Raw genomic sequence first — 23,972 nt, forward strand, 5'->3', positions numbered from 1 at the left:
GAGGGAGGGGGGCCGCACTGGTCACATTTAATACTGGGGAGGGAGGGAGGGGGGTCCGCACTGGCCACCAATAAGTTAAATACAGGGGGGGAGGGGGGGTCTGCCCCTGCTGCCTGGCAGCACCTGCCAGGCAGCAGGGGGCAGTCATGTACACAGTTCTCAGTATATTTTAACTTTAAGCGTCCCCATCACCATGGGAACGCCTCTGTGTTAGAATATACTGTCAGATCTGAGTTTCACGATCTAACTCAAATCTGATGGTACATTCTAACATAGAGGCGTTCCCATGGTGATGGGGACGCTTCAAGTTAAAATATGCCATCGGATTGGAGAAAACCCTGATCTGATGGTATATTAATAGGGGACTCCTGACTTTACATTGAAAGTCAATGGGGGACGGATCCGTTTGAAATTGCACCATATTGTGTCAACGTCAAACGGATCCGTCCCCATTGACTTGCATTGTAAGTCTGGACGGATCCGTTCGGCTCCGCACGGCCAGGCGGACACAAAAACGCTGCAAGCTGCGTTCGGGTGTCCGCCTGCTGAGCGGAACGGAGGCCAAACGGTGCAAAACTGATGCATTCTGAGCTCGTTCGGGGCCGCTTGTGAGAGCCTTCAAACGGAGCTCACAAGCGGAACCCCGAACGCAAGTGTGAAAGTAGCCTAAAAGGGGAGACTAAGAACCTTGCGGGTAGCCACTGATGTCTCTGGTGGTTTGATACCTGCAAATCTGGATGACTCCCATTTATATATACATGGACAAATAATAAGAGCAAAGTTGCGACGAACCTACACACAAGCGCCGCTCTGAAACCTACAATCCTCCTCCCAGTGTTTTACTGACGGCGGGACCGCAAGTAAAAGTGCCAACACACGTGACAGTTTGACCTCCGAACTATTGAGCCACGGGGGACGCCGAATGCAAACCTTCAGGAGCGGCGCAGCCGGAGGATAAGGTATCGCCTGCACCCAATTCTTCAGGAGGGAGATAAAAAACTTTATACCCAGCCTGACACGTGGGACGCCACGGAACAACGGCGGGTAGTAACTCTATTGACTATTAGTACCATTGTGATTATCAGTGTAAGTGACATCCCAGTATTAACTAACACGCCAAAAAGACAGACTTACTTACTGAATTTAACTATACCCCTTATGGGATACAAATCATGCTACACCAATATGATTGAGTAACTTTTGAATGGATTCAAAACTTATACTATCACGGTGGAAACCTTTTTTGGGGTTGATTAACCCTTTGTGGACATTTTAACCATTTTAACATTTTTCTTTTTCACATGTGTTCTCAGCGCTAAGGCCCTTTTAGTCTTTATTTGAACATTTAACTCTATTGTGATCAATCTAATTTTTTTTAGCGATCAATTTGATATATATGGGATTGTGCTATATATCCCCATAGTCTAATATTAGGAAGTCCATGTGTGTGCCAGACGACAGACGGATATATTACAAACATCAATTAATTATGACATCAATGCCAATTAACCACGTCTGCTGACACACACAACTTGACTAGACCTAATTTTAAAATGTTTAATTTTTCATGAGTATTCTATGTGGGGGTGTGTTTGTATGTGTATATAGTGGTTGTAATAAATATTAATTTTGACCCATAGTCTCTGGGTGGTTGGAGATAATGAGTGCCTGTCACTACTAGTTCAATTATCACTTATTTTACTATTGATTGGGTGTATCAATTTTGACAAGAGCACCATATCCCTGCTAACAGACGGGTGAGCCTCTATACCATTCACTTTAATCATTTTATAAATGTCATTTTATTTTTTTAGGACGTTAGAAGGCTTAAAAATTTAGAAGCAATTCTTAAAATTTTTAAGAACATTTCCAAAACCCACTTTATAGGGCCAGTTCAGGTCTGAAGTCACTTTGTGGGGCTTACATAGTGGAAACCCCCCATAAATGACCCCATTGTAGAAACTGCACCCCTCAAGCTACTCAAAACTGATTTTACAAACGTAGTTAACACTTTAGGTGTTCCACAAGAATTAAAGGAGATGAAATTTCAAAATTTCACATTTTGGCAGATTTTCCATTTTAATCCATTTTTTTTATTTAACACATCGAGGGTTAACAGCCAAACAAAACTCAATATTTTATTACGCTGATTATGAGGTTTACAGAAACACCCCACATGTGGTCGTAAACTGATGTAAGGGCACGCGGCACAGAAAGCCATATGGTTTTTAGGAGCCAGATTTTGCTGGACTGGTTTTTAGATGCCATGTCCTATTTTAAGCCCCCCTGATGCACCCTTACAGTAGAAACTCCCAAAAAGTAACCCCATTTTGGAAACTAGGGTATAAGGTACCAGTTTTATTGGTACTATTTTGGGGTACATATTATTATTTTTAATTGCTCTATATTACGTTTTTTGTGAGGCAAGGTAACCAAAAAATGGCTGTTTTGGCACCGTTTTTATTTTTTTATTTTTTACAACATTCATCTGACAGGGTAGATCATGTGCTATTTTTTATAGAGAAGGTTGTTACGGATGCAATGATATCAAATATGTCTACTTTGTTTGTTTCAGTTTTACATAATAAAGCATTTTTGGAAAAACAAATTATGTTTTTGTGTCTTCATTTTCTGAATGCCTTATTTTTATTAATTTTCTGCTGATCGTCTTGTGCGGGGACATTTTTTTTGCAGGAAGAGTTGACATTTTTACTGGTACAATTTTTGAGTACATATGATTTTTTTACATTCATTATTACAATCTATGGGGCAAGGTGACGAAAAAATTGGCAGTTTTTATTTATTTTTACAGCGTTCAATTGAGGGGTTAGTTCATGTGACAATTTTATAGAGCAGATCGTTACGGACGTGGCAATACCTAATATGTATACTATTTAATATTTATTTAAGTTTTATACAATAATAGCATTTTTTAAACCAAAGAAATTATGTTTTAGTGTCTCCATAGTCTGAGAGCCATAGCTTTTTATTTTTTGACCAATTATCTTATTTAGGGTTTCCTTTTTTGCGGGATAAGGTGACGGTTTGATTTGTACTATTTTGGGGGGTATATGCTTTTTTGATTGCTTGGTATTGCAATTTTTGTGATGTAAGGTGACAAAAAATAGCTTTTTTGGCACTATTTTTATTTTACTATTTTTACGGTGTTCATCTGAGGGGTTAGGTCATGTGGTATTTTTATAGAGCAGGTTGTTATGGACGCGGCAATATCTAATGTGCCTACAGTTTTTTTATTTATTTCACTTTAGCACAATAATAGCAGTTTTGAAGCAACAAAAAAAATCATATTTTAGTGTCTGAGAGCTATAGCTTTTTTCATTTTTTGACCGATTGTCTTAGGTAGGGTCTCATTTTTTGCAGGATGAGGTGACGGTTTGATTTGTTATTTTTTGGGGGGCATACGCATTTTTGATCGCTTGGTGTTGCAATTTTTGTGATGTAAGGTGACAAATGTTTTTTTTTATACAGTTTTTATTTTTTACAGTGTTCACCTGAGAGGTTAGGTCATGTGATATTTTTATAGAACTGGTTGTTATGGATGCGGCGATACCTAATATGTATACTTTTTTTATTATTATTTCCCTCTATCACAATAATAGCATATTTGAAACAAAAAAATAAATTATGTTTTAGTGTCTCATGTTCTGACAACTATAGTTTTTTTTATTTTTATAAAAGTGCCAATGCCTAATATGTGTGTTTTTTTTATTTTATAAAAACTTTTAGTTTTTTTTTATTAAAAACACCATTTTTTTTTTGTTTTTTTAACTTTATTTCTGAATTTAACTTTTGGGGGTCTAATCCCCTCTGCAATGCATTACAATAGATCTGTACACAGAGTAATGCACTAACAGGTTGCCTAGCAGACCCAGCCTGAGGCTGGATCTCCTGGGCACCCGTAGAAGGCAGGTCCCAATGCTGTGCACGTCCCACTGACTGCGGCATAGAAGGAGTTAATGCGCCGGCATTGATGTTTTCACTGATGCCGACGCATTCAGCAGGGGTGAGGCTAACGGGAACAGCCGGTACCGTGCAGGTGATCTGGCGGGCGCAGATTCTGCACCAGCCTAATCTGCAGCCCGTAATAGTACGGTACTGGGCGGCAAGTCACATCCCGCTGAGCCGTACTAGAACAACGCTAGTCGGGAAGGGGTTAAAATACAAAACAAATAAATATTTCAGAATGTTCATTTCATTTGTATAAAAATACATTTGCAAAAGATTTGAACTTACAGGACGTGGTTTGAAAGGCGGCTGGATCTCTAGACGCTCTAAACGTTCCCAGTCAATCCAGCGGAAGAATGCATGATCACGTATATCCCGCTCCCCATCACAGCCAGATCCGAGTCGTTTTAGAGGATGTTTTGTAAGCAACTATCATAATAAAAAAAGCTACAGATATTAGCCGGTCTATATGTAAATGTGATTTCCAGTCTATTTAATGAATTCTGCAGTGAATTAAACCATCACTCACAACATACAGCAAAGACATTTTCTTCCGGTTGATAAGAGCCTAATGTTGATTACAGAAACAATTTCTTGTTTTGAATCTAGACATGGAAGATGAGAAAATACATTTCTTTGACAGAAATGTAATTTAGGCAAGGAGTGAATGATATCTCGCTGTGTAAAATGGCGTAAACTCTGAAACTGGCATCTTATTTGGACAGTCTTAAAGATGTGGGCGAAACTTCAATTCCAGTAGAATAAAGAAATTGTGATTAACACATTAAAAGGCCTACTTTTAATATGCATAAGGTCACGTCTACGTGCACTTGGAATTGCTGTGGAATTTCCAGACAGATTTTCAAGCAGATTGCAGTAATGACAAAAACAACACAATTCCTGTTGTAGATTGGTAGCTGATTTTCCCCTTTGAGTTCACTGAAGCGCTGGTGCCTTCTCAAACAGCTGACCAGCAGGGTTCCCGGGTGTCGGACACCCACCGAAACAAATTGTTCAAACTTTAATTTGAGTTCAATTTGGCTGAATTGGTTGATCGATTTAGGTGTGGATTGATATTACACAAATTAAAAGTTGCAATTATAATTATATGTACATAGTAATAGTAAAATAAAAATATTTTTACCCCTTTGCATATGGACACAGCCTCTCTGGAGAGGGATTTTGGATAAGATACAGTCTGCTCCATGATGGACTGGAATAACTCATCCTCATCTTCACCATCAAAGGGAGGCTGTTGTAACATGAAGACATTACCATAAATTTTAATTCCTTTTCTATCATCATAAAAAATAAAAGATGAATGGAATAAGACAAAATGGAATACAACACCGTATTAGCTCATATTGTGGAAGATTTAATGACATCCGTCAGCAGATTTGTACCTGTTGCATGTGCACTTGGCAGCTGAAGGCATCTGTGTTGGTCCCAGGTTCATATGTGTCCACATTGCTGAGAAAAAGGATGTTTTAATATATGCAAATGAGCCTCTAGGAGCAACAGGAGCGTTACCATTACACCTAGAGGTTTAGTTCTATCTGCAACTGCTGCACCCTCTGTACTTAGACTTTAGGAGAAGTCAGGACCAGACATGATCATGTTTTCACTGCCTAGATCTGTCAATCAAAGTTCAGAGGGTGCAGCAATTGCAGAAAGAGCAGAGCCTTTAGGTGTAACGGCAACACCCCTGTTGCTCCTAGAGGCTTATTTGCATAAATTAACACTTTTTTTTCCCTCAGCATGGTGGGCACATATGAACATGAGACCAACACAGATGTCTTCAGTTGCCAAGGGCACATGTAACAGGTCAGCCAGTTTCATGGGTACAAATCTGCTGACAGATGCCTGTAATTAGTGTTGAGCAAAGAATTAACTTCAAGCCGAATTTCGGGAAAAATTTGATTTGCCTTGAATCTGAATTTCCTGGTGCTTAGTGGTAACAAATACTTTTTTACTGAAATGGCAGTAAAAAAAAACAAAAAAAACATACCTTATCCATTTGCTTGCGGAGAGGCCATTACGGCCATCTTGATAGAAGAAAACACGCTAAATCTGTCTCTGACATGGGACATGACCATGTTATCGAGCTGGCACATTTTATTCAATCAAGATGACAGCAAGCAAATGGATGAGGTTGAGTTAGTTTTTTTTTTAACCCCTGAAAGGTCTCAATGTGACTGTCAGATGCTGCAATCAGCGTTGAACGCGGCATCTGAGGGGTTCAATGACGGGGGGCGGCGCGATCGTCGTTTTCCATCATTGCACCTGCTACAGTGAATACAATGGATTACGATTCGTGATGAAGTAATTCATAATGAATCAAATCTCTTTGTGAACTTTGGCGAAGCAGCTTAATCAAATTTTTGATAACTTTGCTCATCTCTACCTGCATGCAGCCCTCAGGTCTTCATTCTTGTCTACTTTTGACCTGTACAGTGTGCATGATATGTCACACAGAGCATTGTAAGTATGGCCCATGCATCATTCAATGAATGTCCAAAAGGAAGACTGGAGTCATCACTGAAGGCCAGAGAAGCAGGGTTTGGGAGGGTTTACTGAACACTTTACCAGATAAGTAACACCCAGCAGACTTGTTAGCTAAATATCATATGGCACATGGGTGAATAAAACATATTTTTTGGGTTATACCAGCACTATCAGCATTGGTATGTCTAAATTTGTTTCATTGCCACATTTCCAAATGCAATTTGGCAACTAAGGGGGTAACACTCCTCTGAGTGAAAGAGACTGAATAGTAATAATATGATATAATAAACTGTGGGCACTTACCTGTCCTGCAAGCATTTCATACAGTAAAACCCCATAGGACCACCAATCCACTGACTTCCCATAAGGCTGATAGGCAATAATCTGAAAAAATGCACATTATTGGAAGATGAAATCAATACAAGCTGCTAAGCACTGTACAGATTTGACCTAATTGACTGCTAAGTTGTGTAGTAAAATATCTGAGGAGTGGGATTAGAAGAAAAAAAAAAGATGTGCTGTAAACTAGACCTATTCTACAGTATTATACCTGGACACAGACAATGTAATACAGATCCCTTTACAATTTTAAGACTCACTAAACCAGTGCTTTACTTGATGATCAATGTTATTTTATATAGAGGCAATAAGTCTTTATTAGAAACGTAACACTTTATGGATTTATCTTCTAAACAGAAGTCCTAAAATGCTGAGACTATAACCTAGTCCACTGAAAACGGAGGTGGTCTGGCATTACAAACATTCGAGCAGCCAAAAGACCACATAGCCTTTATAGGACAGAGATCAGTGAGACGTTTCAATTGTGTGACAATGATTGTATGAACACAGTTCACTGATCATATAGTGAGAAAACATGGATGGCAGCTAGGGGCCTATCTATAGGGGGCTCAGAGGTTGTCTTTATGTCCAGGTTCTAGTGCCTGAGGGTCAAGTTAAATGAACAAATGCCAACAGCATGAATGGCATAAGATAGCCTTTTACAGATTTTGCATTGGGACCCAGAAACTTCAAGTGTCACCTCTGATGGTGATGTCTCCAAGCTACCTGACCGATAAGACTTTACATGTATAGTACAAACCGGATTCCAAAAAAGTTGGGACACTAAACAAATTGTGAATAAAATCTGAATGCAATGATGTGGAGATGGCAAATGTCAATATTTTATTTGTAATAGAACGTAGATGACAGATCAAACGTTTAATCCGAGTAAATGTATAATTTTAAAGGAAAAATACGTTACACAATCCACCGTGCCATCCGCCGTTGCCAGCTGAAACTCTACAGTGCAAAGAAGAAGCCATTTCTAAGCAAGATCCACAAGCTCAGGCGTTTTCACTGGGCCAGGGATCATTTAAAATGGAGTGTGGCAAAATGGAAGACTGTTCTGTGGTCAGACGAGTCACGATTCAAAGTTCTTTTTGGAAATCTGGGACGCCATGCCACCCGGACCAAAGAGGACAAGGACAACCCAAGTTGTTATCAACGCTCAGTTCAGAAGCCTGCATCTCTGATGGTATGGGGTTGCATGAGTGCGTGTGGCATGGGCAGCTTGCATGTCTGGAAAGGCACCATCAATGCAGAAAAATATATTCAGGTTCTAGAACAACATATGCTCCCATCCAGACGTCATCTCTTTCAGGGAAGACCCTGCATTTTTCAACAAGATAATGCCAGACCACATTCTGCATCAATCACAACATCATGGCTGCAAAAGGAGAAGGATCCGGGTACTGAAATGGACAATCTGCAGTCCAGATCTTTCACCTATAGAGAACATTTGGCGCATCATAAAGAGGAAGGTGCAACAAAGAAGGCCCAAGACGATTGAACAGTTAGAGGCCTGTATTAGACAAGAATGGGAGAGCATTCCTATTTCTAAACTTGAGAAACTGGTCTCCTCGGTCCCCAGACGTCTGTTGAGTGTTGTAAGAAGAAGGGGAGATGCCACACAGTAGTGAAAATGGCCTTGTCCCAACTTTTTGGGGATTTGTTGACACCATGAAATTCTGATTCAACATATTTTTCCCTTAAAATTGTACATTTTCTCAGTTTAAACTTTTGTTCCGTGATTTATGTTCTATTCTTAATAAAATATTAGAAGTTGGCACCTCCACATCATTGCATTCAGTTTTTATTCACGATTTGTATAGTGTCCCAACTTTTTTGGAATCTAGTTTGTAGTTACTGTATATACAGTGGAGTAGCATGTGTTGCCAGCACCTGGGACAAGCCAAGAATTGCGTCCTCTAATTAATGCCTAGTCATTAATAATGCCATTTTAATCTCCAACCTACAACAATACAACTGTCAGGGCATGATGGGAGGTATAGTTTTGCAACGGCTGGAGACACAAATTGGAGAACATTGGTATAAAGTAAAGAACCCTTTACACTGCTTAAGCATTGGCCAGATAATAGCTAGCAAGAGTTTGTAGGAATGCTCGTTAGTGATTATCTGTTAGTATAGGGGGGGCCACTGATTACCTGAAGGATGTGCAAATTCCTTAGTCATTTGGTAATAAGATCATTTGTGAGGTCACAGTCACCTAAATCATTATTTGATGGCAGCAGATCCTGCCTTCTAAACTGCACTCTGCTGCCGGCAAACAAATATCCTGTATGGGGTCAAATGATGGCATTAGCAATCCCTCCTCCCTATACTGTGGAGGAGATCACTGCATGTGTCTCTTCCACTGACAAGCAGGTGATTGTCAGGAAGGAATACTTTCCTCCTGACAATCATCTGCTGCATTGAGCAGTGTAAAGGGACCTTTAGCTAACAGGTGGCATAAAGAAAAGTGTCGAATATATCAAGCATGATGTGCCAAATCTATCACAAAGCATGAGCCACAGAGATATGCTGCTGACAATAATTTTTATTTTTAAATTTTAAGTGACACATAAGAGATGAATTGATCGATGAGCAAAACATACATAGAATTACATAGGTCAAATATTGGGAACGGGCATTCATAGAAACTTTTGTCCTGATGATCTGCCCATGTAAATGGATCCTTACATTTAACCCCTTAACACCCAGCGCCGTACATGTACGCCGCAATCGGATGTGACTTAACGCCACATGTACGGCGCGCAGATCGGGCGGGTGCAGGAGCTGTATGCTCTGGCATAGGTAAAATCACCGATGCCAGCACATTAACCCCTGCACGGCTGCGGTCAGCGCTGACAGTGGCACGTGCAGACTTCAGACATGTGCAGGGTGGCCATCGGGTCTCTGCACTGCTGTGACGGGGTCCCGATGGCAGGGAAGGCAGCCTGATGCCTTCCTTAGGAATTGTGGCTGCCTTCTGGGAGAGCCTGTGAGATCCAGCCCCCTGGATCTCACAGGAAGCAGCCTGTAAGTGTATTACCCTGGTAATACACTTACAGCCAATGCATCACAATACAGAAGTATTGTGATGCATTCTATAGGGGGTCAGACCCCCAAAAGTTGAAGTCCCAAATAGGAAAAAAAGTAAAGTGTAAAAAAAGTAAATTTTTTCAAATTTTTACAGAACAAAATTAAAAGTTTCAAGTAAAAAAAAGCGTCCTTTTAAAAAAAAAAGTCAAAAAAATAGTAAAGAAATATGGAAAAGTAGACATATTAGGTATTGCCACATTCGTATCGACCGGCTCTATAAAAATAACTCATGACCTAACCCCTCAGGTAAACACCGTCAAAAAATGTAAATAAAAACTGTGCTAAAAAAACTATTTTTTGTCACTTTACATTACTAAAAGTGCAACACCAAGTGATCAAAAAGGCATATGCTCCCCAAAATAGTACCAATCTTACCTTCACCTCATCCCACAAAAAATGAGCCCCTACCTAAGAGAATCGCCCCAAAAAATAAAAAAAACTATGGCTCTCAGACTATGGAGACACTAAAACATGATTTTTCAAAAATGAGTTTCAAAAATGCTTTTATTGTGTTAAATGTAAAAAAATAAATAAAAAAGTAAACATATTACGTATCACCGCCAACTTGCTCTATAAAAATATCTCATGACCTAACCCCATCGGGTCAACACCGTAAAAAATATAAGATAAAAACGGTGTCAAAAAAGCTATTATTTGTCACGTTACATTACAAAAAGTGTAATAGCAAGCGATCAAAAAGTTATATGTACCCCAATAAAGTGCCAATCAAATCGTCATCTCATCCCGCAAAAAGGATATCCCGCAAAAATTATATCATTGTGTAAAACTTACATAAATAAAAAAAAGTATACATATTAGGTATTGCCACATCCGTAATGACCTGCACCATAAAAATATCACATGACCTAGCCCCTAAAAAGCTATTTTTGTCACCTTACATCACAAAAAGTGTAATAGCAAGCGATCAAAAAGTCAAACGCACCCTAAAATAGTACCAATAAAACTGTCATTTCATACTGAAAAAAATTTGCCACTACATAAGTCATTGTAAATAACCAAAAATAAAAACGGTGCCAAAACAGCTATTTTTTGTTATCTTGCCTCACAAAAAGTGTAATATAGAGCAACCAAAAATCATATGTACCCTAAAATAGTACCAACAAAACTTCCACCTTATCCCATAGTTTCCTAAATAGGGTCAGTTTTTGGGAGTTTCTACTCTAGGGATGCATCAGGGGGTCTTCAAATGTGACATGGCAGCTTAAAATTATCCTAGTGAAATCCTCCTTTCAAAAACCATGTGGCGTTCCTTTCCTTTTGCGCCCTGCCGTGTGCCCGTACAGCAGTTTACGACTACATATTGGGTGTTTCTGTAAACTACAGAATCAGGGTAATAAATATTAAGTTTTGTTTGGCAGTTAACCCTTACTTTGTTAGTGGAAAAAAATTTATTAAAATGAAAAATCTGCCAAAAAAGTGACATTTTGAAATTTCACCTCCATTTTCCTTTAATTCTTGTGGAACACCTAAAGCAGGAATGGCCAACCTGTGGCTCTCCAGCTGTTGTAAAACTACAACTCCCACTATGCCCTGCTGTAGGCTTATAGCTGTAGACATTCTAGGCATGCTGGGAGTTGTAGTTTTGCAACAGCTGGAGGGCCACAGGTTGGCCATCCCTGACCCAAAGGGTTAACAAAGTTTGTAAAAATCAGTTTTGAATACCTTGAGGGGTATAGTTTCTAAAATAGGGTCACTTTTTTGGAGTTTCTACTTTAGGGGTGCATCAGGGGGTCTTCAAATGTGACATGGCAGCTTAAAATTATACAAGTGAAATCTGCTTTCCAAAAACCATATGACATTCCTTTCCTTCTGCGCAATGCCGTGTGCCCGTACAAAAGTTTCCGACCACATATGGGGTGTTTCTGTAAACTAAAGAATCATGGCTATAAATACTGAGTTTTGTTTAGCTGTTAACCCTTGCTTTGTTAGTGGAAAAAAAAATATTAAAATGGAAAATCTGCCAAAAAAGTGAAATTTTAAAATTTCATCTCCATTTTCCATTAATTCTTATGGAACAGATAAAGGGTTAACAAAGTTAGCAAAATAAGTTTTGAATACTATGAGGGGTGTAGTTACTAAAATGGGGTAATTTTTGGGTGGTTTCTATTATATAAGCATCGCAAAGTGACTTCAGACCTGAACTGGTCCTTAAAAAGTGGGTTTTGGAAATTTTCAGAAAAATTTTAAGATTTGCTTCTAAGCCTTCTAACGTCCCCAAAAAATAAAATGGCATTCAGAAAATTATCCACACATGAAGTAGACATATAGGGAATGTAAAGTAGTAACTATTTTTGGAGCTATTGCTATCTATTATAAAAGTAGAGAAATTGACATTTGGAAATTTGCTATTTTTTTCAAATTTTTGGTAAATTTGCAATTTTTTTATAAATAAAAATGACATTTTTTTACTCAATTTTACCACTTTTATGAAGTACAATATGTGACGAGAAAAAAATCTCAGAATGGCCTGGATAAGTAAAAGCGTTTTAAAGTTATTACCACATAAAGTGACACATGTCAGATTTGCTAAAAATAGCCTGGGCAGAAAGGTGAAAAATTGCTTGGTCCTGAACGGGTTAAACAATCTGTTTCATAACTAGTCAGATAACAGTTGATAAGTTGATAATACTTTTTTATAATGTGTTGATTTGTATATAAATCCACCATTTGTAAAGTGTTTGTAAGAACCCCAATTTTTTTTCTAAAAGATGTTATGTTATATATTATGCTATCATTACCTTGCTAATCCAGAACTAAGAGAATTCCATTTTTTTATGTTTTGCGGAAATTATTCCCAGTGGGAAAATTAGCTCTATCCTTATATATATATATATTCCACAATAGAAGTGTATTTGAATCATGTGTACTGTGGCACTAGGGCCACTTCTCCTGTCTTTGCACTAGTTAGTGGCTGTTTCTCTGAACTATACACGTTATCCTAATCTTAAATCTCAATCAGAACCATGAATCTGTGTCATAACCTGCTGGTACCTGAAGAGGAACTTGTTTTGGACGTGAATCTGTTCCTGGACCAAATCTTATTTTGACTAGTACTGCAAACTTCCCTCTGCCTGAATTGCCTGATGAAAGATGACATATTCCATTTGTATTTTAAGCAAAAACTATCTTTTATTTTCATATTTTAAAAAAAGAAGGGCCCAAAGCAAAACTTTGGGTACCCTGCATGGTTAGTACCTAGAATCACCCCCTTTGGCAAGTATTACAGCTTATAAACACTTTTGTAGTCAGCCAAGAGATCTTTCATCCATTCTTCCTTGCAAGTCTTCCAGTTATGTGAAATTCCAGGGCTGTCATGCATGCACTGCTTAAGGTTAGTGTTGAGCGAACAGTTCGAGCATAGTTCGGGTCCGTACCTGAATTTTGGGGTGTTCGTGACACGGACCCAACCCGAACTTTTTTCGTAAAGTTTCGGGTTCGGGTTCGTCGTTCGGCATGTATTTTGGCGCATTTTGAAAGGCTGCAAAGCAGCCAATCAACATGCATCATACTACTGCCCTAAGATGCCATCGCAGCCATGCCTACTATTGGCAAGGCTGTGATTGGCCAAGTGCAGCATGTGACTCAGCCTCTTTATAAGCTTGTGCGCACGTCAGGACGTGCTCACGTCCTGATGTGAATAGAACAGGGATAGACGCAGCTGATGCTAGGCGAGAATAGGCAGGGATAATTGAATAACTGGAAGCAGATTTCTCTCCTCCACCTGTGATTCATCTGAACAACTGCAGCTGAGCTGCTTTTTTGATAGGGATTGGCTATTTTTAGAGTGGCCAGAGTGATTTTTCCATCCACATGTACCCGGGCTGACCGCCGGCCGCCATTTTGGCGACTGTAGTGCTGCAGCAGAAGCTGCCACAGTGTGCATTCCAAAGCTCCAAACAAGTCAGACATCTACACCTGGGATTCAGACCAATAGCGATTAGCAGCACAGTCCAAGGCTATTTTTTTTAAAGGTTGTGCAGACCATTTGTGGCACATGTTACTGGGCTGATAGGCGGGCGGCCATCTTGGGACTAGTGCTGCAGCACAATCTCTCCCAACGTCCATTAATCACTTGTAATAGTGGTCTGTGCCATAGAAATCCTACATCAGGGACTTGGGTGTGCTTGTGTCACCCCTACTAATACCAGTCCACCTGTAATCCATACAGTGAAAAGCCATAAAGTATTCCAGTGAGGGAATTTTTTTTTATTAAAAAAGGCCAAGTTAGTTTATCTGGCGTTCAATATACTAGATACAGTTAGGCCTGCGTTTCATACATCTTGGAATTAGCAAACTAATGTGCTGGGGTTGGGAAAACATATATGTACCCATACTAGAATCTGTCAAAGAAAGCGGTACTCACATATAACAGTCATTCCATCTGTAATCCATACAGTCAAAAGACTGAAAGTATTCCAGTGAGGGAATTTTTTTTATTTAAAAAAGGCCAAGTTAGTTTTATCTGGCGTTCAATATACTAGATACAGTTAGGCCTGCGTTTCATACATCTGGAATTAGCAAACTAATGTGCTGGGTTGGGAAAACATATATGTACCCATACTAGAATCTGTCAAAGAAAGCGGTACTCCATATAACAGTCATTCCATCTGTAATCCATACAGTCAAAAGACTGAAAGTATTCCAGTGAGGGAATTTTTTTTTTTATTTACAAAGCCAAGTTAGTTTATCTGGCGTTCAATATACTAGATACAGTTAGGCCTGCGTTTCATACATCTGGAAATAAGCAAACTATGTGCTAGGGGTTGGAAAACATATATGTACCCATACTAGAATCTGTCGAAAAAAGCGGTACTCACAAAAACAGTCATTCCATCTGTAATCCATACAGTCAAAAGACTGAAAGTATTCCAGAGAGGGGAATTTTTTTTATTTAAAAAAGGCCAAGTTTAGTTTATCTGCGTTCAATATACTAGATACAGTTTGGCTGCGTTTCATACATCTGGAATTAGCAAACTAATGTGCTGGGGTTGGGAAAACATATAAGTACCCATACTAGAATCTGTCAAAGAAAGCGTACTCACATATAACAGTCATTCCATCTGTAATCCATACAGTCAAAAGACTGAAAGTATTCCAGTGAGGGAATTTTTTTTATTTAAAAAAGCCAAGGTTATGTTTATCTGGCGTTCAATATACTAGATACAGTTAGGCTGCGTTTCATACATCTGGAATTAGCAAACTAATTTTGCTGGGGTTGGAAAACATATATGTACCCATACTAGAATCGTCAAAGAAAGCGGTACTCACATATAACAGTCATTCCATCTGTAATCCATACAGTCAAAAGACTGAAAGTATTCCAGTGAGGGAATTTGTTTTATTTAAAAAAAGCCAAGTTAGTTTATCTGGCGTTCATATACTAGATACAGTTAGGCCTGCGTTTCAATACATCTGGAATTAGCAAACTAATGTGCTGGGGTTGGGAAAACATATATGTACCCCATACTAGAATCTGTCAAAGAAAAGCGGTACTCACAATAACAGTCATTCCATCTGATATCCATACAGTCAAAAGACTGAAAGTATTCCAGTGAGGGAATTTTTTTTATTTAAAAAAGGCCAAGTAGTTTATCTGGCGTTCAATAGACTAGATACAGTTAGGCCTCGCGTTTCATACATCTGGAATTAGCAAACTAATGTGCTGGGGTTGGGAAAACATATATGTACCCATACTAGAATCTGTCAAAGAAAGCGGTACTCACATATAACAGTCATTCCATCTGTAATCCATACAGTCAAAAGACTGAAAGTATTCCAGTGAGGGAATTTTTTTTATTTAAAAAAGGGCAAGTTAGTTTATCTGGCGTTCAATATACTAGATACAGTTAGGCTTGCGTTTTCATAACATTCGGAATTAGCAAACTAATGTGCTGGGGTTGGGAAAACATATATGTACCCATACTAGAATCTGTCAAAGAAAGCGGTACTCACATATAACAGTCATTCCATCTGTAAACCATACAGTCAAAAGACTGAAAGTATTCCAGTGAGGGAATTTTTTTTTTATTTAAAAAAGGCCAAGTTAGTTTTATCTGGCGTTTCAATATACTAGATACAGTTAGGCCTGCGTTTCATACATCTGAATTAGCAAACTAATGTGCTGGGGTTGGGAAAACATATATGTACCCATACTAGAATCTGTCAAAGAAAGCGGTACTCACATATAACAGTCATTCCATCTGTAATCCATACAGTCAAAAGACTGAAGTATTCCAGTGAGGGAATTTTTTTTATTAAAAAAGGCCAAGTTAGTTTATCTGGCGTTCAATATACTAGATACAGTTAGGCCTGCGTTTCATACATCTGGAATTAGCAAACTAATTTGCTGGGGTTGGGAAAACATATATGTACCCATACTAGAATCTGTCAAAGAAAGCGGTACTCACATATAACAGTCATTCCATCTGTAATCCATACAGTCAAAAGACTGAAAGTATTCCAGTGAGGGAATTTTTTTTATTTAAAAAAGGCCAAGTTAGTTTATCTGGCGTTCAATATACTAGATACAGTTAGGCCTGCGTTTCATACATCTGGATTAGCAAACTAATTTGCTGGGGTTGGGAAAACATATATGTACCCATACTAGAATCTGTCAAAGAAAGCGGTACTCACATATAACAGTCATTCCATCTGTAATCCATACAGTCAAAAGACTGAAAGTATTCCAGTGAGGGAATTTTTTTTATTTAAAAAAGGCCAAGTTAGTTTATCTGGCGTTCAATATACTATATACAGTTTAGGCCTGCGTTTCATACATCTGGAATTAGCAAACTAATGTGCTGGGGTTGGGAAAACATATATGTACCCATACTAGAATCTGTCAAAGAAAGCGGGACTCACATATAACAGTCATTCCATCTGTAATCCATACAGTCAAAAGACTGAAAGTATTCCAGTGAGAGGATTTTGCTTATAAAAAATAATATATTTCATTGTGGTGCGAGTTGAATCGCAACAATGAAGAAAAATACTATTAAGGGACGAGGACGCGGTCGTGGTGGTGTCCGTGGAGCCTCTGTTGCTGGTAGAGGACGTGGCCGTTCCGCCCCAGGCGCACATAGTAGGGAACGAACTCCCTCAACTAGCCGGCAGAATGTACCGCAATATCTCGTGGGGCACAATGCCGCTCTTAGGATGGTAAGGCCTGAGCAGGTACAGGCATTAATCGATTGGGTGGCCGACAGTCCTTCCAGCACGTTCACCACATGGTCTTCCACCCAGTCTTCTGCAGAAAGCGCACAGGTGGCACCTGAAAACCAAGCTCATCAGTCTGTCACATCACCCCCAAGCATATCAGGGAAACGGTCTGAGCCACAAGTTATGCAGCAGTCTCTTCTTCTGTTTGAAGACTCTGCTTCCAGGGTTTCCCAGGGGCGTCCACCTAGCCCTTCCCCAGTGGAGGAAGACATACCATGCACTGACGCACAACCACTTATGTCTCCAGATGAAGAGGACATGGGAATACCACCACAGCAGAGTCAACCGACTCTCTGATGATGACGAAACACAGGTGCCCACTGCCGCGTCTTTTTGCAGTGTGCAGACTGAACAGGAGGAGGTCAGGGAGGGAGACTGGGTGGAAGACGATGCAGAGGACGATGAGGTCTTAGACCCCACATGGACTGAAGGTCGTGGCGATGACTTTCACAGTTCAGAGGAAGAGGTAGTGGTGAGACCGAGACAACAGCGAAGCCAAAGAGGGAGCAGGGGGCCAAAGCAGACGAGCCGCCGCCCCCAGAGTTCGCCTGCTACTGGACATCGCCAACAGGGACCCAGCCCCACAAAGGCAGCTTCAAAGAGTTCCCTGGCATGGCACTTCTTTAAACAATGTCCTACCGACAAGACCCGAGTGACTTGCACGCTCTGCCATCAGAGCCTGAGGCGAGGCATTAACGTTCTGAACCTCAGCACAACCTGCATGACCAGGCATCTACATGCAAAGCATGAACTGCAGTGGGGTACACACCTTAAAAACCAGGCACTCGCTGAGGCTCCCCCTGCTCCCTCTACCGCTGCTGCCTCGGCTTCCGCCTCGAGAGGAATGTTGCCACCTGCCGAGCAGCAAACAGAGGATGTGCCACCGACACCACCACCACCGCCACCGTCAACTAGCGTAGCGTCTCCACTATATCACACAGCAGCGTTCAGCTCTCAATATCTCAAACCTTAGAGAGGAAGCGCAAATTCCCCCCGAGTCACCCTCGAGCCCTTGGCCTGAACGCCAGCATTTCTAAACTGCTGGCCTTTGAAATGCTGTCATTCCGGCTGGTGGACACAGACAGCTTCAAAGAAGCTGATGGCCATGGCTGTCCCGCAGTATGTGGTTCCCAGCCGCCACTACTTCTCCAAGACAGCCGTGCCTTCCCTGCACATGCAAGTGTCCGATAAAATCAAGTGTGCACTGCGCAACGCCATTTGTGGCAAGGTCCACCTAACCACAGATACGTGGACCAGTAAGCACGGCCAGGGACGCTATAATCTCACTAACTGCACACTGGATGAATGTAGTGGCGGCTGGGCCCCCGGCGGACAGTTCCTTGGCGCACGTCCTTCCGCCCCCTAGATCGCAGGGCATCATTCTCTGCCTCCTGTAGCCTCCTCCTCCTACTCGGCTTCCTCCTCCACTGCTTCCACCAGCTCATCCGGTCAGCCACACACCTTCACCACCAACTTCAGCACAGCCCGGGGTAAACGTCAGCAGGCCATTCTGAAACTCATATGTTTGGGGGACAGGCCCCACACCGCACAGGAGTTGTGGCGGGGTATTGAACAACAGACCGACGAGTGGTTTCTGCCGGTGGGCCTCAAGCCAGGCCTGGTGGTATGCGATAATGGGCGAAATCTCGTGGCAGCTCTGGGACTAGCCGGTTTGACGCACATCCCTTGCCTGGCGCATGTGCTGAACTTGGTGGTGCAGAGGTTCATTCACCACTACCCCAACATGTCAGAGCTGCTGCATAAAGTGCGGGCCGTCTGTGCGCGCTTCCGCCGTTCACATCCTGCCGCTGCTCGCCTGTCTGCGCTACAGCGGAACTTCGGCCTTCCCGCTCACCGCCTCATATGCGACGTGCCCACCCGGTGGAACTCCACCTTGCACATGCTGGAGAGACTGTGCGAGCAGCAGCAGGCCATAGTGGAGTTTCAGCTGCAGCACGCTCGCGTCAGTCGTACTGCCGAACAGCACCACTTCACCACCAATGATTGGGCCTCCATGCGAGACCTGTGTGCCCTGCTGCGCTGTTTCGAGTACTCCACCAACATGGCCAGTGCGATGACACTGTTATCAGCGTTACAATACCACTTCTATGTCTCCTTGAGAAAACACTTAGGGCAATGATGTTAGAGGAGGTGGCCCAGGTGGAGGAGGATGAGGGCTCGTTTCTAACACTTTCGGGCCAGTCTGTTCGAAGTGGCTCAGAGGGAGGTTTGTTTAAGCAGCAGAGGACAGGTTCACAAGTCGCCAGCCAAGGCACTGTACTGGAGGACGAGGAGGATGAGGAGGATGAGGAGGAGGAGGTGGAGGGGGACGAGGATGACGCAAGTTCACAGCGGGGTGGCAGCCCAGGCCCATCACTGGTGCGTGGCTGGGGGGATACGGTTGACGATGACGATACGCCTCCCACAGAGGACAGCTTGTCCTTACCCATGGGTACGCCTGGCCCACATGAGCGAATATATGCTCCAATGCCTGCGCAACGACAGCAGAGTTGCCCACGTTTTAACGTGTGCAGACTACTGGGTGGCCACCCTGCTGGATCCCCGGTATAAAGACAATGTGCCCACTTTAATTCCTGAACTGGAGCGCGACCGTAAGATGCGCGAGTACAAGCGCACGCTGATAGAGGCGCTCTTGAGAGCATTCCCACATGTCACAGGGGAACAGGTGGGAAGGTGAAGGCAGAGGAGTGGCAAGAGGTCGCCAACGCAGCTGTGTCACGGCCAGCTCATCTGAGGGCAGGGTTAGCATGGCAGAAATGTGGAAAAGTTTTGTCTCCACGCCACAGCTATCTGCACCGACACCTGATACGGAACGTGTTAGCAGGAGGCAGCATTTCACTAACATGGTTGAACAGTATGTCTGCACACCCCTCCACATCCTGACGGATGGTTCGGCCCCATTCAACTACTGGGTTTCGAAATTGTCCACGTGGCCAGAGTTAGCATGTTATGCCTTGGAGGTGCTTTCCTGCCCGGCGGCCAGCGTTTTATCTGAACGCGTATTCAGCACGGCAGGGGGGCGTCATTACTGACAAGCGCAGCCGCCTGTCCACAGCCAACGTGGACAAGCTGACCTTCATAAAGATGAACCAGGCATGGATCCCACAGGACCTGTCCCTCCCTTGTGCAGAGTAGTCCTTATTAACTGCCTAAAACATGTCTTGTTGTGCTACGGGCCACTTCTTTATTTGATACAAATTTTATGAAACCCATAGTTGAATGAAACTCTTCTCTGTCTGGGCGCCGGGGCCTAACCAGATGAAAGTGGCCGGTTAAACTAACGGGTGACATGAAGCCATAACCTCTGCCATGCTACCTCTGTCTTCTGTCTGGGTGCTGAGGCCTAAGTCAAATAAAGCGGTCTTCTGCTGTGCTGGGGGATATGAAGCTAATCTCTGACCTCTCTCCTCTGTCTGGGTCCAAAGGCCTAAATCACTGAAAGAGACCTTCTCCTGTGGTGTGTGATATGATGCCAGAATATGTGCTGTGGGGCCTCTCTCCTCTTCCTGGGTGCAGGGGTCAAATAAACTAAATTGTGGCCTACTCCTGTGGTGGTTGATATGATGCCTGATTCTCTGATGTGGAACCTCTCTCCTCTGTTTGGGTGAAGGGGTCAAAGTAACTAAATGGTGGCTTCTCCTGTGGTGGCTGATATGATGCCAGAATATGTGCTGTGGGGCCTCTCTCCTCTTCCTGGGTGCAGGGGTCAAAGTAACTCAATGGTGGCTTCTCCTGTGGTGGCTGATATGATGCCAGAATATGTGCTGTGGTGCCTCTCTCCTCTGTCTGGGTCCAAAGGCCTAAATCACTGAAAGAGGCCTTCTCCTGTTGTGTGTGATATGATGCCTGAATATGTGCTGTGGTGCCTCTCTCCTCTTCCTGGGTGCGGGGGTCAAAGTAACTCAATGGTGGCTTCTCCTGTGGTGGCTGATATGATGCCAGAATATGTGCTGTGGGGGCCTCTCTCCTCTTCCTGGGTGCAGGGGTCAAAGTAACTCAATGGTGGCTTCTCCTGTGGTGGCTGATATGATGCCAGAATATGTGCTGTGGGGCCTCTCTCCTCTTCCTGGGTGCAGGGGTCAAAGTAACTAAATGGTGGCTTCTCCTGTGGTGGCTGATATGATGCCAGAATATGTGCTGTGGGGGCCTCTCTCCTCTTCCTGGGTGCAGGGGTCAAAGTAACTCAATGGTGGCTTCTCCTGTGGTGGTTAGTATGATGCCAGAATATGTGCTGTGGGGCCTCTCTCCTCTTCCTGGGTGCAGGGGTCAAAGTAACTAAATCGTGGCTTCTCCTGTGGTGGCTGATATGATGCCAGAATATGTGCTGTGGTGCCTCTCTCCTCTTCCTGGGTGCAGGGGTCAAAGTAACTAAATGGTGGCTTCTCCTGTGGTGGCTGATATGATGCCAGAATATGTGCTGTGGTGCCTCTCTCCTCTTCCTGGGTGCAGGGGTCAAAGTAACTAAATGGTGGCTTCTCCTGTGGTGGCTGATATGATGCCAGAATATGTGCTGTGGTGCCTCTCTCCTCTTCCTGGGTGCGGGGGTCAAAGTAACTCAATGGTGGCTTCTCCTGTGGTGGCTGATATGATGCCAGAATATGTGCTGTGGGGCCTCTCTCCTCTTCCTGGGTGCAGGGGTCAAAGTAACTCAATGGTGGCTTCTCCTGTGCTGATTGATATAAAGCTGATGGTTGTGCCATCTGACATGGTTGCCAGGGTCTGATTCAATGGGGGCCTACTCCTGTGGTGGATGATCTAAATGCCTGATTCTCTGCTGTGAAACCTCTCTCCTCCGTCTGGGTGTAGGGGTCAAAGTCTTTCAAAGTCGCCTTCTCCTGTGCTGATTGATATGAAGCTGATGGTTGTGCCATCTGACATGGTTGCCGGGGTCCCATTAAATTGTGGCCTACTCCTGTGGTGGCTGATATGATGCCTGATTCTCTGATGTGGAACCTCTCTCCTCTGTTTGGGTGAAGGGGTCAAAGTAACTAAATGGTGGCTTCTCCTGTGGTGGCTGATATGATGCCAGAATATGTGCTGTGGGGCCTCTCTCCTCTTCCTGGGTGCAGGGGTCAAAGTAACTCAATGGTGGCCTACTCCTGTGGTGGCTGATATGATGCCAGAATATGTGCTGTGGTGCCTCTCTCCTCTTCCTGGGTGCGGGGGTCAAAGTAACTCAATGGTGGCTTCTCCTGTGGTGGCTGATATGATGCCAGAATATGTGCTGTGGTGCCTCTCTCCTCTTCCTGGGTGCGGAGGTCAAAGTAACTCAATGGTGGCTTCTCCTGTGGTGGCTGATATGATGCCAGAATATGTGCTGTGGTGCCTCTCTCCTCTTCCTGGGTGCAGGGGTCAAAGTAACTAAATGGTGGCTTCTCCTGTGTGGTTGATATGATGCCTGATTCTCTGCTGTGAAACCTCTCTCCTCCATCTGGGTGTAGGGGTCAAAGTCTTTCAAAGTCGCCTTCTCCTGTGCTGATTGATATAAAGCTGATGGTTGTGCCATCTGACATGGTTGCCAGGGTCTGATTCAATAGGGGCCTACTCCTGTGGTGGGTGATCTAAATGCCTGATTCTCTGCTGTGAAACCTCTCTCCTCCGTCTGGGTGTAGGGGTCAAAGTCTTTCAAAGTCGCCTTCTCCTGTGCTGATTGATATGAAGCTGATGGTTGTGCCATCTGACATGGTTGCCGGGGTCCCATTAAATTGGGGCCTACTCCTGTGGTGGGTGATCTAAATGCCTGATTCTCTGCTTTGAAACCTCTCTCCTCCGTCCGGGTGTAGGGGTCAAAGTCTGTCAAAGTCGCCTTCTCCTGTGCTGATTGATATAAAGCTTATGCTTGTGCCATCTGACATGGTTGCCGGGGGTCTGATTCAATGGTGGCCTACTCCTGTGGTGGGTGATCTAAATGCCTGATTCTCTGCTGTGTAACCTCTCTCCTCCGTCTGGGTGTAGGGGTCAAAGTAACTAAATGGTGGCCTACTCCTGTGGTGGGTGATATGATGCCTGGTTCTCTGCTGTGGGACCTCTCTCCTTTGTCTGGGTGCTGTGGTCAAAATAATAGTAAGTGACCTTCTCCATTGGTGGGTGACTTGAAGCCTGATTCTGTGCTATGGACCTCACTCCAATTAATATTGTTTAATTTTTATTTATTTTATGTTAACTCATCATTTCCCTATCTACATTTGTTTGCAGGGGGATTTAACTACATTTTGCTGCCTTTTGCAGCCCTCTAGCCCTTTCCGGGTGTGTTTTACAGCCTTTTTAGTGCCCAAAAGTTCGGGTCCCCATTGACTTCTATGGGGTTCGGGTTCGGGATGAAGTTCGGGTCGAGTTCGGATCCCGAACCCGAACATTTTTCGAAAGTTCGGCCGAACTCGTCGAACCCGAACATCCAGGTGTTCGCTCAACTCTACTTAAGGTCTATCCACATATTTTTAATGATGTTTAGTTCAGAGGCCATAGTAAAACTTTTAGCTTGCGCCTTTTGAAGTAGTCTATTGTGGATTTTGAGGCATGTTTAGGATCGTTATCCATGTGTAGAAGCTATCCCCTTTTCAACTTTCATCTTTTTTACAAATGGTGTTTTGTTTGCTTCTAGAGTTTGCTAGAATTTCATTGAATCCATTCTTCCCTCTACCCATGAAATGTTTCCCATGCCATTGGCTGTAACACAACCCCAAAGCGTGATTGAACTCTGTGCCCTTTTTTTCTCCAAACATACCTTTGCTCATTACGGTCAAAGAGTTTTATTTTAACCTCATCGGTACACATGGCTTGTTTCTAAAATGCATCAGGCT

General features: G+C 42.8%; 1 protein-coding gene across 1 annotated transcript in view; it reads right to left on the reverse strand.

Annotated features, from left to right (window-relative positions):
• The window catches only part of PRKCG (protein kinase C gamma), a 634,337-nt gene that overhangs the window by 6,985 nt on the left and 603,380 nt on the right, over window positions 1–23,972 (reverse strand). The window contains 3 exon segments of the mRNA XM_040434717.1: window positions 4,255–4,395; window positions 5,111–5,218; window positions 6,775–6,855. Coding sequence (XP_040290651.1) covers window positions 4,255–4,395; window positions 5,111–5,218; window positions 6,775–6,855 — 330 coding nt within the window.

The sequence above is a fragment of the Bufo bufo genome, chromosome 1, assembly GCF_905171765.1.
Source record: "Bufo bufo chromosome 1, aBufBuf1.1, whole genome shotgun sequence".
NCBI lineage: Eukaryota > Metazoa > Chordata > Amphibia > Anura > Bufonidae > Bufo > Bufo bufo.